The sequence below is a fragment of the Nannizzia gypsea genome, genomic scaffold (genome assembly GCF_000150975.2).
Source record: "Nannizzia gypsea CBS 118893 supercont1.7 genomic scaffold, whole genome shotgun sequence".
Lineage (NCBI taxonomy): Eukaryota > Fungi > Ascomycota > Eurotiomycetes > Onygenales > Arthrodermataceae > Nannizzia > Nannizzia gypsea.
Window position 1 is genome coordinate 1,147,359 of NW_003345195.1, and position 14,394 is coordinate 1,161,752.

A 14,394-nucleotide genomic window follows, 5' to 3' on the forward strand; every position below is an offset into this window, starting at 1 on the left:
AGAGGAGCTACGTGGAGGACTCTGTCCTGGGGGGTTTCCTCACAGATGATAGTCTCGGAACTCCAAGCATGGTATAGAGTCCTCAGCGCAGCAGCACATCGATTTCCTTGAGATAGTGTTATCTCAGGCAGTTCCCTCGAACATCACCCAGAAACTGGACATTGCCGGTCAAGCAGATTCGCATAGCTATAGGTAGTCCAGCTTAAGAACGCAAGGTCTTTGAATGGGCCCCGATGTGATCCATAGCCTGCTTGCTTGTCAGGGGGTAGCCGAAATGTTGCGTGCAAAGGTTAACTAAAACAGCATGTGCCGTTTTGGCTCTGTGCATTCGGTGTGCCCAAGCCGAAAGGGGGGTTAACCCGTATTGACACAAAAGGCCAGAGCACAGGCTCCCGTTTATACCTCAAGGTGAACTCCCCAAGCAACCTAACAATACCCATGTTCCGGAAAATAGGCTTTTCCCTCAAGGTTATGCCTATGGGTATAATCCGTACTTGATAATAGAATGGCCCGATTAAACAGCATTCGTCGACTTCTAGTGAAAGGTCATTCTCCCCAAGTTCTCTCCATATCCATTGGTATCTCAAGTCAATAGAAGGTTCGGTACTCGGGTACTCCGGCCGCCAATGAAGGTGTCGGGGCTATATTGCCATGTTCAAGCTTTGCAGAAATTAACAGCAATTGAAGCCTTTATCGCACAGTGGAGGTGATATTCTTTACGTGGGTGAGCGTAAAATACCTTGATGGTACGGCTGGATGACATTATGCCAGTATCTGGACATCCATCGCAGGGCCGTTTCCTCAAGTCCAAGAGGTGTCTTAAGCCCTTATTCAAACACAGAAGGTATCATGTCAGCACCCTACGGAGTACTCAAAAGTGAATCAGCCATCATTTCCTCGTGGTCACAAGCCTGACCTTTTTTTTTTACCCCAGTCGAACTGCACCTGCTCAATAGTAAGGTATCAGGGGGCAGAGATAAACCAGAAGTTTTGAAATATACCCATTGCCCTTATGTCAAGCCCTAAATGAGAAACATCTCCAGCCCTCCCAAAAACCAGGGCTCGCTGAGGAGCCATAACGAAAAAACTGATAGCTTGTTGAGGTGTTGAGGCGGGCTTTCACGAACAATGCCTGCCCAAAGGCCCCAGCTCGCAGCCGGGGTATATCACGTGACGGGTTTTAACGGATCCTTGGGCTCGGATCTCGGGACGGGTCGCTCCGAAAAACTTAATCGGATGCCAAGACATGGAGGTCAAATTCGTGGTTCAAGTCAAGATGTTGCTGGGATGGCCAAACTCCAGCGATCGATCGCGGAATACGACATGCTGGCTGCTGATCACTGGTGAAATGGCTGCATTACCAACGGAGAACTTTGTACGAGGACTCCAGCTGTCGGGCCCCCGCTTTACTTTTCATTTTCTGCAGCACGCGTTAAAAAAAAAAGACCATAGCTTTCAAATTAGCCGAGGGCGCCCTTGTACCACAATAATGGTTTAACCCATTTCAGCTACTCCATATTGGAAGTTGAAGAAAATTTAGAGGTGAGAATCAGCAAAATATACGGAGTATTAGCGCGGGCTCCTTCAATACACCCACACATTCATCAAGTCATCATGAACATAAATGCAAAAAAAAAAAAAAAAAACCGAGGAGTGATAGAATGGAGAGAGAGAAGTGAGAAAAATAACCCAGAAATCGACACCAGGGGGGAAAAGCCGTCAAAAAAATTAAAATATCTCAAGATCTTCAAACTCCACCACTAGCGAATTGGGCGACGGACTATTATCATGAAAGTATTGTCCGCCGTTTCTCGCCGCCCACATGGTGTTAGATATCGAGATATTTGCCGGTCGACAGGCATAGACGCCGACATGCACACTTTTGTCTTCTACTCCCCAGAAAAACCATGTCACTTCGCGCAATTTCCGCCATGATTGGGCAGCCGAGCCTGGACTGCGGCTGGATTCCTGTTCGGTCGAGAACGAGGATGGGGGGATTTGATACCACACCCAGAGAGAATGCCCGATGCGCTCAAGTTTGATTCGCAGCGATGTTATACTTGTCGGCTGATTGGGCGGCGCTAACGGAGAGAGACACCAGTCTGCTCCATCTGATGTGGCGCTGACCGACGACGCATTGACGGTTCCCGCGGAGAACTCAAGCCCAGCCTTGACCCATTTACCTTGCCCCAGATTGAAATCTGGGTACGGAGGCGGTTGTGGTTGTGGTTGTTGCTGTTCCTGGGTATCGACTGGGTTGTTGCTGTTATTATCAAGATTTATAATCGTGGTTGGCACAAGCTCGTTCCCGTTATTGGGCCTGATAAATTCGGTTAGCAGGTGTATCCATATTCTCCAAGCAGTGCAGTTATGCCTTACTGGATCAAACGCGGTCCCGGAGGAGGGCCTGAAAATATAACCAATCCACCCTGGTCCCATTCCATTTCCCAGTCCGCTGTGACCGTTACTTCTGCAAGGACAAATGGTCTTTGGAGAGATGTGTATAATATCGGGGCTGTGGAGGTTTCACGGTCTGGTGGCTTGCGCCAAAGGTCTGTGTCCGGGCGTGCGGCTAGGGAAAAGTACTCCATGCTCTCTGGCAATGTATAGCCGGATGGCACATTGAGCGCAGTGAATGTCGACGGGTTCGGAGGCATCGTTACTTCTGATAAAAGAAAGAAAAAAAAAAAAGAAAGCGAAGTGACCCCGTGGGGTTGAAGGTTCCCTGTTCTCGATACTCGAAACTGCCCTCAAAGTGATCCTTTCGGCTGGATGATATGGCAAAAGCGAGACCGTAGGCCTGCGTCCGAGCAGCTATCTCTTTGTCCGCTGTATGATACCCGCTCTATTTCACCGCAGCCAGATTTATATTTCCAACAATGTGCCCTTGACTTAGTCTAGCAGCGGGCGACTATCGGAGAGGGATTACAGCTTTCGCAGAGGGCTGGGTTTGGTGCGCAGGTATGGTATATTTGAAAATTAAAAGTACCAGTTGGAAATGGGAGCACTGATAAAAAACTCGCTCGAACGGGGAGAGCCCTCAGCCTCTGGTCGCGTGATTGTTCGGAGACTGGCAAAGGGTTGGCGAGGCTGGCCTGGCAAAATGAAATAGGGCACTGGGATGGTCAGCTCCTTCTAGCTGGGCGAGCCGTACAACTTATAGCAAATTAAGGACAAATAAGAAATGTGGTGCAAGGGAACCCAACTACCAGCAGAAGACTAGGGATTAATAGTCCTCATTATCTCGTGAAGGAGATAAAAAGAAAGTAAGCTAAGAGAAGAAGGTTCGTCAGTCCGAGTACGGAGTATCCATGTTCTAACAAGGGAGAGCTATTAGCCACCGATGGCGGATTTGTTTGCCTGGTCCAAAGGCGGATGCTGTGGCTAAAAGACGTTTCTCGCACCTCGACAAAGCAGCAGCAGATCAGGTCTTAACTTGGGACCCACATAGAAGGCGGCTTTGGTATGCGAGGTCCGTATATGCAAGTGTATTCCCATACACTTCCCTCCCAAAAAAAAAAGTATCTATACGCCGACTGGTCGGTTTCTCGCTTGGGGAGGGGAACCACGTATAGTTATGGAAATATCCCAACTCCCAAATGAGGGCAGGTAGATCCCGATTATGCGGCAGGGGAGTTCCGTGTAGGATATGTAGGACAAGGGCCGGGAAGAAAGCCTCTGCAGCTCCAAAAGAAAAAATAATAAAAAATAGTAAGAAAAATAAAAAGCAAAGCTCTCAGTAACGGGGTAAAAGGCGAATGATACAGAACGTATGCGGAGTACGGAGGGAAACAAGGAGGCTGCTATTGGGGATGTAGAGGAAGGTCTTGGAGTTGACCTAGTACTTATAACTTAGCATCAACTTTGCACCCAAAAATTTGTTACATTTCATCGGAGCCCTAAATTCAAGCGTGGGTGCTACAGCTGATGCCGACCAGCTATGGGTTGGAGCTATGAACCCCTCAATATTGGTCAATCAGGGCTTGTATTTGGAATAATGCCATTCCCCATACTATAAATCAGTGATCATGATTCGTAGATGGTGAGTTAACAGATATCTGGCCAAGCGTGGTGTTCCCATGTTGTCAAGATGTTCAGCAGCGCCGCTTCGCAAGCTTGTACCATAAAAATGGGCCGCACGTACGGAGGAAGCCGGGCCTCCTCCAATCACCAATGGCAGACCGAGATCTGTCAAGCTTCGGGCAGATATTTAATACTATGCTTAGACGAAGGACGCCCGGAAGGATCCGCACATGACCAGAACCGCAAAATAACTTGTTAAGATTGACTTGGGGTAAATAAGGCGCTGGAGCTTCGTGCATGCTCGAGGGTTTCAGTGCGCAGTCTTGGCTCAGCTGGTATGCAAATTCCACAAGAGCGCCACCAAATCGGTGGGATCGTGAGAGCTTTGAGACTGCCCATAACCACGTCTTCTACGTTAAGGAATGCACCAGGCCGATGTCCGGGCGTTCTGAAGGTGAAGGTAGGTTAGCAGACGATATACCAGATAAAGAAGATTGCCACTGTTCCTTGACAAATTTTTATAGGAAGCTTAGCAAAGGTTAATGCCACTCGGAGCCGGGTGGAAAGGAGTTGACGCACATGTAAATGCTCACCCCACTCAGACAGGATGCATGGAGCTTACCATACCTTTGGTAATGCCGGGTGGCACACCAAGGAGATTTGGCTGCAACGGAGGAGCATTAAGCTTGGACACGGAAGGGCTGCGACTCCTCCAAGCAATATTCCCGAGTAAATCGGGGGGGAAAAAGCGACCTCTCAGACACGTGCCGCTGGATAGCCAAGGTCTCCAGTGCTTGTTCAGAGTAGAGATCTGCTTCAACACGCCACGTTAACCAGACGAGGCTGTATTATATAGCCAGGAAGATAGGCCATTAGTCTCTCCTTTGTATTGCCCCAAGTGAATTTCAAAGCCGATTTGATGGAATTGTCACCCTCTGATTCGTCGCCCTTCCCTCATTCCATTGTCTCAAGGGCTCGGAAAAAGGCACCGCAATTCCTATGAAAAGTACTTTTGATCATTGGCAAGGGGCTTGTCAAGGCAGTTTGGCACCTTTTCATGGCGCGGACGCCATTCAAGATGGAATCGCAGCGGACGATATCGCCACACGCCTATCCTCCAAAGCCCCCCTCCCTCCCTCCTCCCTCCTCGACGTCCCCCACAATTTTATGAGGCATACTGGACAAGTAGCTCTCCTTTCCCGAGTAAATTTGCACAAAATTTGCGGTTTTGTTGGCTCGGCCTAACAGATCAATGCTCATGCATTATCCATGCAACTACTTACTTTCACTTAAGTGCTAGTTACCAAGGTCAACTCTAACTTTGCTCAAGGTAACTAGCTCCACAGGCCGAGACCGCGGAGCAACTGTGGCTTTCTCAATAAATCAGAGAAATGAGTAATTTGTCTTCAACCCATGTCATGGATCCCCTGGTGCCCGATGGTTACAGTTGATTGTGATGTGAAATACTGTGCAGTGCCATGTATCCCTGCCGAAGGCGATTGAAAGAAGAAACATGAAGAATATACGGTGTAACTCGGTGGCTGGCACGGTAAACACCGAAATATACTGCGTGGCCTCTTGCACATCCATCTTCAATACTCAGTCAGCACCTTGATAATCGAAATCTGTCGATCACGAAAAAGGTTCCCTCTAGGACAAAATAGGTAAAAGGTCCAAAATACAGGTTATCCTCGAAGCTAGGGCTGTCCCCGAGTCGTTCGTCCATATTCTCTCGGTTTCTCCCTTCATATTGGCTTTCTAACTTGTTGAATGGCCCCTAAGTAATCACTGCCGGGCGCCGATCTATGCGATGCCCAAGAACCAAAGGGCGAAAGAACGGAAGAGTTGAAGATCGGACGTCAGAAAAGTCTCGCTTGAGCACGAGCCACCCGGGCCCTAGTCAGCCCTACAGGGCACTAGCCACTCATGTGACTGTAGTGGCTTCGCGTGTAGTGTGGCGCAGTCTATCACGTCCAACGACATCAAATATTTTTGTCTCTCGTTATCCTTCTGCGGTTGCTTCCTTTGTCGATGTGTTGTCTTATTTCGTTATAGCGAAAAGAGTGAGGCCGAGGTTGAATCAATCCTTCACTTCCGTCACCCGAAAAGGCAAAAATGGTTTGCTCAAAGTGCCAGAAGAAGGTCGCAAAGACGGAGCTCGTCACTCCAGCAGTTAAGAATAAGAGTGAGATGTATTATGGGTCTCATATGGGCTCTTCCGCTGGCGGCGGTGGCACCCGCGGTGGCGATAGTAAAAAGTCATCAGTGACTTTAGGGAATACTGGGGTCTCAAAGGTATGCTTGATACGCAGACCTCCTTCACCTACTGTTTCTATCTCATTATTGTTTTTTGCAATACCGCATCCACGTGTAATGCCTGTCTATATACACGGGAAGCAACGGTTTTTCCCGAATATACGCCAGGGTTGCGGCACCTTCAAGGACACCTCTCGCCGTTAGAATTTTTTTTTTTGCTTCAAGGAGTGCGAGGTGCCTTGTCATTTACGTCTGTTGCCTCACTCGCCCCTTTTCTCCACCCTTCGTTTTCTTTTAGAAAAGAACTGTTACCTTTATTTTTAGCAATTGCTCTTCAACCTGAAAGTTGTTCTACAGGTATTATGGTATGAAATTCAAGCATGAGATACTAACTTCATGATAGAACAAACTCTTAAGCAAGAAAGCTCGGAATCCCTACGCTGCATATTCAAGTTCCTGTGAGAGCTGCAGCACGAAAACGAGTCAGGGATGGAAATATTGCCAGAAATGCAGTTATCGAAAACAGCGTGAGTCCTGTTTATGCCATATGTACTCGTGACGATTTGATTACGTCCGCAAAATGTGGCTTTGGCGGTATGACTGACGTTGAACGCGTGTAGTATGTGCAATGTGCGGCAAGAGTCTGAATGGGGGCTGGTGATTCAAATGCCCAACCACTTGTTCAGGGTCAAAAATTCAACTCGAAATAATTATCTTGATATCCCTTTTGTAAACACGGGCAAGTAACTCAAACGGGAGGGATAGGAGTTGGTGGTGTTTGAATGATCCCTACGGTGAATTGGAGTATCGATTTTGAACAGGTTTTATGCATATTATAAAGTAAACATAAGCATTGACAGATTTAGGGAAAGTCTTTTACATATCTAAAAGTACATCGGGTGTAGGGAAGAAAGGTGGCTGCCAATGTGCATGATAGCTCAACGCCTTCCTTATCCAGTAAATGCAAGCAAAGGTCGGAAAGTATAGAAGTATTGATGCTGAACGTGAAGCACCGCTAGCCATGGGAGGAAAATATACAATCAAAACCCAATAACTGCATTATCTCTCCGGCAGCGCGTTCTTAATGGCACTCCAGTATGGTAGCATCACATGCTTCTGAACTTCTTCCTTGGAGAGCCACTTGAAGTCAACAACATCCTGCATGTTTTCCGTGATGTTGGCTTGGCCAGCTAGGATCCTGCCCTTAAGGAAGAAGGTTTTCTCGCCCTTGAGTTCCGCTCCCGTTGCTGGGTCGGTAATGGGCTTGGTAAAGTTTTGAACATAATGGCTAATTGGATGATAGCCTACGGTCCAGACGTTCATGTTGGGACCGGCGGACTGCAGCAAACTGCGTTCAGCTCCCTATTGACTTGATAGTTAGACTTCACTCTTTGGTCTCCAATAGTAGTATTGTTTCCGTTCAATGGGATCTTACAGTTCGAACGTTTTCCTTCGCATCTAAGACGACGCTTGGGAACTTCCAGTAACCCTGTTTGACCTTAACCAACAAGTATAGTGTACGTTGCAAAGCTCGATCTAAGCTCTTTTCATCACCGCTTTTATCGGCCTCCGTGATCCTTGGCAGCGGTTTTGGGACTTCATCATGTATCGCGTCCCCGTCTGACTCCGAGAGGGAAAATCCTTCTGCATCACGCACGAGAGCCTCCACCTGGTTCTGCGGTTCAGACTCGGTTGCACCAACAAGCAATTCATCGTTCCAAGCTGTTTCAGAATAGGCGTTATATTTTCCAATATCTCTTGCGGGTGTCTGACGGTCTTTAAATTTGCGTTTCCATTCCTCGTCCGTTGGGGTTCCGCGCTTAAAGTAAAAGTATCGAGTGAAAGGAAGAGCGAGACGCTCATTTAGTCGGCGCTGGTAGAAGTAGAATGACTTTTCGAAGGGGGTGAGGTCTCGGGTGAGACGAGGTGCACGCGAGAGAATGATTCCGGCTTTAATCCTATATGGGAATTGTTGGACTGCGTCTGAAGCTGTGGCCGGTGATATGGCGCTGCTCGACGAAGCTGATTCTGAAGGCGCAGTAGCTGTAGCAAAGCTTCGACGGCCCAAAGTCTCCTGGCAATTCCGGCAAACGCTTGAGTCCAGCCTTGAATGTGATCCTAAGACCTGTTAACAACCTGCCAACACCAGCTTATAGGAGAGTGAACGTACTGAGAAGCGAGGCTATCTGCCTTGCGCCATTATTGCCTGCCGCCATCTCCCCTATCCGTAGCGATGCAGCAGCTCAATGCCTCCTATTCCTCCTTATCCAAAAAGAGCTTTACTTGCTTCATCTTTTCTGCTTGAGATAGAAAAATTATCCAAAGCGCAATTCAGGGCTTGGCGCGCTAATGCCATTATCACGTGACACACTCTCGTCCACTACTTTTTTCTTCAACTTCCAACATCGACTTCGGTTTTCTTTTCTTCATCTTCAATTCATGGCACTTACCTTATCATCAATTGCTTAAACTCCTACAAGTATTTGACCATTATAATAGTGCCTAGAGTAACTTAAGAAGTTGCAGTCTTTTTTCGCTAGCGGTACCTTCATTCTTTCAAGGTGTACAGTTAGATAGACCCTGCAAACAGACACGCGCTGGTCCCATTAAATCCCAGGCGAGTGAGAGACAACGTCTTCATTTCTATAATTCCATTAGATTCATACAGTAATGGTAGCTAATGGAATGGTATACGGTAGATCCAACGGCAGACCTACCTTAAATGCGCACATTTAAAGCTTGACCATCCACTCGTTGGAGAGGCTACACGCCGCTTCGGCCCTCCGTAGCAAAAGATTATCATTAAAATGATGATAAATGGCATACCGGGTACCTGATACTCTATCCTACATCACGTTGTAAGCCTTGAACAGCTTATTATAGACAATGCTGGATATGGACTTCGTCACTACATCTGGGAGACGGTTTGAAAAAAATACTTCCGAGGGTTCCATGCCCATTCATCATACTTCCCTCGGATAATCAAAGCAGGGGTAACTTTGGCAATTATATAACTCTTGACGGCGAGAATAAGTAAAAATACCTTCTTCTCAAGGTGTACACTCGAAGGGTAAAAAATCTATGGCCAAGAACACTTTTTCCCCTATTTTCCAGGTCATACCAGATGTCATACTAGAGGCGGAACGGAAGCAGAATGAAGGTGCTAAAGATTGAATATCTCAGCCTTAGCGGCGTCTTGTGGGAGGACCAGATTGCTCTTTAGAATTTGCATTGCATTATCTATACCTATCCAGGTCCAGACCGGCCTCATGCCAGCTGCAAAGAGAAGCGACCTAGAATCCCAGTACCAGCCGGATTAGTATACCACCCTTCTACGCCATGTGTAGAACCAAAGGCCCATTCCAAACGGCCCAGAAATCTGTTGTTAGTGCTTAGTGTCCCACAGAACAAGTTTCCTTCATGTCTAAAGGCTCTCCAAAACCTCCGGCTGAATTTCCCATCTTGATAGAATGAAAGAACTAACTGAGACTCTTATGGAGCAGGAAGGATGATTTCACCTATCTATCTTGTTGGATAACTGTCACTAGAAAGGACCCCTGGTGTTTAAGTTGCGGCTTTTTATACTTAACAGCGTAAATGGTCAATTTTACTTCGTTTCTACTCATTTATTTATGTGGCTCAGGGTATTTAAGTGGTCGTAGGTAGGAGTAGAAAAGGGAAATTAGGTATGTTCGAAATCTGTAGCCTAGATTTGTAACAGTATAAAAGTAGATGTATGTATATGCTGCGCCCATCATCTTATATATATTCAATTCAATCGAATTTCCGAGCCCCCAAAAGAAAATGAGAAAGGATATATAATAGTGAAATAACATAAGAACTGGATAACGTGGCTGTAGAGCCTGTCCTTAGATATAGCTGACCTTAACGCCCATCCCAATAGTACCCCTAACTTTCTGCCAGCCAGCTCCTGTGACTTGACGAATGCGATTTCGAACGTCTGTCCTTCCCAACGCCATGAGGATTCCCAGAACAACAAGAAGGGATTTTAAATATGATAGCGGGTTCGAAATAAGTGACCGAGACAAGTTCTTCATAAAAGTAATTAATAGATTCGCGAGTACCCGCATCCGTGCAAGCACAAGTGACCGGGGCTTCCCTGTTGTGTTCTTTTTTGTTTGTTTGGCTGAAGAAGGTTCCGATGGCTGTGTTTTCTTCAAAGCTGGTTTAACGACTCGTGATTTCATAGGTGAGCTTGGATTGGATTTCTCAATCCCGTAGTCCACTTCGCTGCTTGATCTTGCGTGGTTGCTGGTTGACTTCCCACCTAATGATTCTTGCTGCTGTTTCTGTTTCTGTTCTCGCTCTTGTTTCTTCTTCTCTTCTTCGGCTCGTTGCCTTTCTTCATCTTCTCGTTGTTTCCGTTGCCGTTCAAGCTCTTCTTCTTTCTCCTGCTGGATCTCGGCGGCCCGTTGTGCTCCCTTTTCCTTCTCTTCTATCAAATTATCCAAGGTTTGGATGAAGGCCTCTTTTCTGTCGTCGTCCAAGGCTTCACTGAGGTTGATAAACTCTCGGGCATATTCCCATTCCTCATTTCGAGGAAGAACATGTAAGGTGAACATCTCTAGTAGCTTGACCCGCACTGCCAGATCCTTTGGAGTATCTGTCCCTGCGGCAGAGGCCATCCGTTGCTTTCGTTTACCGGAGGAAAGGTGCTCCATATGCGCGGAGACATCTAGATCTGGCTGGCCGTAGGAAGACAGGTAGGTTTCAAGTCGTTCTTGATTTAATTTCTGGGACGCTGAATGATTCAAAAGGAGGGTAGCACTAAGAAGACATAGTTAGTAAAACATAGTGAAGTAAGTCTACTATGGAACAGGTGCCGTACAGGTTGTAGACGATGTCCGCATCCACAGATCCTTCTCTTCCATGATATCCTATGCTCACAACCGTTTCCCAAACTTCGCCTTCTCTAACTTTGGTTGCAATAGCTTTCCATTCCTTCTGGCCAAACTGTGCCCTCCCTTCTTCAGGGCCAAGGTCCACAATGGCACTTAGAATCGTAATATATAGGTTCCATATCTTGATCTTCAGGTTTGCGGATGCTGTTGCAATTGGCGCGAGCGGTGGTGAGGTCGCGACACCCTCTCCATTCTGTTGGCCACTTTCCTGGCTGGGCGACGGTGTAATGATCGGTTCGAGTAGCGAGAGCGACTCCTGGAGCCTGCGAGTGAGAAAGAGCTGCGATGCTTGCTTGTATAGCTGCGATATCTGCTTGCTGGGCATGGGCGAGGAGGTCGACGTAGAGAGGTAAGATTGAGCTTCTTCTGCCATGATGAAGCTTTCTAGTAACCAAGAGTGAGCGGATCCTTCGTATATGAATTGCAGGCCCCGTCAGGATGCGATGAAGATGGTGAAGTCAGCCTGTTGCTTGTTCTTTTCGGCCGTCGCTACTTGTATGCAAAACGTCAAGGAAAGCTTGCGCTTCGCCGAAAAGGGAAACATCCTCGGTTCAGTCGATGCAGCGATCACGAGACCACAATTTTTCCAAGGTTCCCCAAGGCGGCTCAAAGATTCTTTAACTTTTTGTTTAGTTCAAAGATTTTGAACAAGCAGTTTGTTTTCTTCCGTCTGATGTTGAGCAGAGGAGTTTCAGGATGTTTGCGCTTTATCTTCTGTACACACCAGGGCTGTGACAGTTCTTTATAGACGTAGTGAAGAGCTGTAGCCTAACTACTCACTAGTTAGCTAACTTCCTACTGACTGCTTGCCACGCTGAAGAAACAGAAGGAAGCAGGACGGGATAGTATAAAACGTCCTGTTCGTTATTGCCGCTGTCTGTTTGTTTTATTTTTATATCTAGAGCTCACTCACTACATGAATGTGAATATCCTTTGATCAAACATCAGTAGTAGTCCTCCTCTTTTTCTGTTCCTTGGGTTGCTGGTTGGTAGATGAAGAGGTAGGGCAAACATGGAGGTTACGAGGAATAACTTTGCCCGGCTTCTGCCACGGATGTTGCAGGATATAGGAGACTGTTCCTTCGTTGCCCTCGATTTCGAATTCTCGGGTATCTTTAACCAGAAGACACGGCCTGCTTCAGCTTATGCTGACGGTGACCTGAGTCTGCAGAAGCGGTATGAAGAGGTGAAGCAGGCTGCGGAGGAGTACCAGATCCTCCAGGTTGGCCTCACGTTAGTGGTCGAGGATAGCGAGAATGGTTGGATATACCCCTTCTACACTTAACAGAGAACTCTGAGATGCGGCTGTGTGGACTAAGTCGTGATAGGTAACTATTCGTTGCGGCCATATAACATCCCTCTGAGCCCAGTCCTAGACCCAAAACTAGAAGTTGAGAGAAAATGGTCCTTTCAGAGCAGTGGTCAGTTCCAATTCTCCCTTTTTACTTCTAGGTGTTAGACAATACTGAGTACTTTTTATAGCTGTGGCTTTCTTGATGTCCCATGGGTTTCGGGTAGAATCTATTTTTACAGACGGGGTTCCCTATATCTCGATGAAAGAGGAGCAGGATGCGATGGATCGAGCACATCAAGATAAATCATCAATATCCCCAATCAACTTTGACACATTGGCGGCAGATCAGGCAGAGTTCATTCGACAAGTCCGGCATGATATAAAGGAGTGGATCGAGAAACCTAGCCCCAAAGTGTGTTAAGAATACTCTCGGAGAGGTCAAACGTATATACTATTTCAAACTAACCTACGACGTTAGGACGCCTATTTGAATGTCCCAAAGCCCGCTGGTATGACTGGTGCTTATAAACTTCCCTTGGAACTGGATAATTATCAGAAACGGCTTGTCCATCAAATCGTCCGAAGCGAATACGCTGGCTATGTGAGCTTGGGCAAGAAATCTTTCATTCAGATACTCCCATATGATAAGGTGCGGGAGGATAAGTTTATTGAAAAGAAACTCCAGCGTACTCGTGGCAATATAGCTAGCCAGAAGGGGCTCAGCTGGGTCATCGAAGCTTTGATGGGAAGTGATCTTCCAAGGCTTGACTTGAGACTCCTCTGGAAGCCCGATGGCATGTTCACGGCGGCCGAAGGAAGTAAACTTACAAAGGAGAGTGAGGCTCTCCGCGAAAAGCTGAAGTCAGGGCCACCTGTTTTAGTTGGCCATAACCTTTTCACAGACCTTGTCAATTTTTACAAGTGTTTCATTGGAGACTTACCTCGTCGTGTGGAGGACTTCCAGCAGTCAATCAACGAGCTATTTCCCCTAGTCATCGATACGAAGTACTTGGCAACTGCTGGGGGAGTGTTACGAGAAGCATCCTCAGCCCTGTCAACACTCTGTGAAAACCTAGGTGCAAGGGAGGTGCCAAAATTCGGTATTTTGCTTTATCCCTTAACTCTGCGCCTTTCTGCTCCTCGGAACTGATATGTTGGAATCAAAAATAATATAGAAACCCACCCGGATCACTCTGCATACACCGTCAGTACCCCGATACACGAAGCGGGGTATGACAGCCTTATGACAGCCCAGATTTTTCTTAAACTAGCAGTACAGCTTTATGAAACAAGCAGTTCAAGAGAGGCACTTCTCAATCGAGCCAATAGGGACGCCGCCGAGGTCGACCTGATGGACCTCTCGACCGAACCCGACGAGCCGTCCGAGGAACAAGAAGAAATGACAGCAAATGCAATGCAGCAAAAACTCGTGTATGGCCATGCTACCAAATTTGACCTTCTGTTGGACATGGATGAAGAAGAAAGCGGCGCAAGCTCCATGGGTCTCTCTGAGCATGACAACCTTATTGAGAAGAAAGTAATTGAAGGCAAGCTGCTTCCAAGGCTTGACGATGACTTTTGGAGCGAGTACATAAACAAGCTTAGAGTCTTTGGAACAACTGAGGAAGTGTGTGACCTGAGCGTACACCCATCGACTTTGGAACCAGAAATTATTAATTAGTTTATCAATAACTTTGAATACGGAGGACTTCTTAACCAACCTTTGTCTATTGCAGTCCCATACCAAACCCATGGAATGAACCCCAGACTCTTTGGTTATTTTTTCTAATGCCGAGAATAGCCTTCTCCTTCGTTCACGAACTGCTATTTTTGCTTATTTTTAGGATGCGCGCTTATGCTGGCTGTATTGTATTTTACCCCGTAACTATTCTATTGGGG

At 46.9% G+C, this 14,394-nt stretch overlaps 7 protein-coding genes across 7 annotated transcripts; 4 read left to right on the forward strand and 3 right to left on the reverse strand.

Annotated features, from left to right (window-relative positions):
• Positions 1-1,728: 1,728 nt before the first annotated feature.
• MGYG_07737 (hypothetical protein) lies at positions 1,729-2,657 on the reverse strand (the record flags this gene model as incomplete). The annotated part of the gene is made up of 2 exons (XM_003170444.1): positions 1,729-2,320; positions 2,380-2,657. 2 exons carry the CDS (start codon positions 2,655-2,657, stop codon positions 1,729-1,731), a joined length of 870 nt encoding a protein of 289 aa, XP_003170492.1.
• Positions 2,658-2,998: 341 nt separating this feature from the next.
• On the forward strand, positions 2,999-3,435 carry MGYG_07738 (hypothetical protein; the record flags this gene model as incomplete). Its single annotated transcript, XM_003170445.1, has 2 exons — positions 2,999-3,080; positions 3,338-3,435. 2 exons carry the CDS (start codon positions 2,999-3,001, stop codon positions 3,433-3,435), a joined length of 180 nt encoding a protein of 59 aa, XP_003170493.1.
• An 885-nt stretch (positions 3,436-4,320) lies between these two features.
• Positions 4,321-4,756, forward strand: MGYG_07739 (hypothetical protein; the record flags this gene model as incomplete). The annotated part of the gene is made up of 2 exons (XM_003170446.1): positions 4,321-4,483; positions 4,626-4,756. The coding sequence occupies 2 exons, from the start codon at positions 4,321-4,323 to the stop codon at positions 4,754-4,756; spliced, it is 294 nt and encodes a 97-aa protein (XP_003170494.1).
• A 1,382-nt stretch (positions 4,757-6,138) lies between these two features.
• Positions 6,139-6,926, forward strand: MGYG_07740 (hypothetical protein; the record flags this gene model as incomplete). Its single annotated transcript, XM_003170447.1, has 3 exons — positions 6,139-6,478; positions 6,697-6,806; positions 6,900-6,926. 3 exons carry the CDS (start codon positions 6,139-6,141, stop codon positions 6,924-6,926), a joined length of 477 nt encoding a protein of 158 aa, XP_003170495.1.
• A 412-nt stretch (positions 6,927-7,338) lies between these two features.
• MGYG_07741 (mitochondrial 54S ribosomal protein YmL17/YmL30) lies at positions 7,339-8,495 on the reverse strand (the record flags this gene model as incomplete). The annotated part of the gene is made up of 3 exons (XM_003170448.1): positions 7,339-7,641; positions 7,715-8,397; positions 8,450-8,495. 3 exons carry the CDS (start codon positions 8,493-8,495, stop codon positions 7,339-7,341), a joined length of 1,032 nt encoding a protein of 343 aa, XP_003170496.1.
• Positions 8,496-10,148: 1,653 nt separating this feature from the next.
• MGYG_07742 (peroxin 26) lies at positions 10,149-11,574 on the reverse strand (the record flags this gene model as incomplete). The annotated part of the gene is made up of 2 exons (XM_003170449.1): positions 10,149-11,067; positions 11,129-11,574. The coding sequence occupies 2 exons, from the start codon at positions 11,572-11,574 to the stop codon at positions 10,149-10,151; spliced, it is 1,365 nt and encodes a 454-aa protein (XP_003170497.1).
• A 639-nt stretch (positions 11,575-12,213) lies between these two features.
• On the forward strand, positions 12,214-14,176 carry MGYG_07743 (hypothetical protein; the record flags this gene model as incomplete). The annotated part of the gene is made up of 5 exons (XM_003170450.1): positions 12,214-12,460; positions 12,530-12,622; positions 12,684-12,907; positions 12,974-13,595; positions 13,671-14,176. The coding sequence occupies 5 exons, from the start codon at positions 12,214-12,216 to the stop codon at positions 14,174-14,176; spliced, it is 1,692 nt and encodes a 563-aa protein (XP_003170498.1).
• Positions 14,177-14,394: the final 218 nt, after the last annotated feature.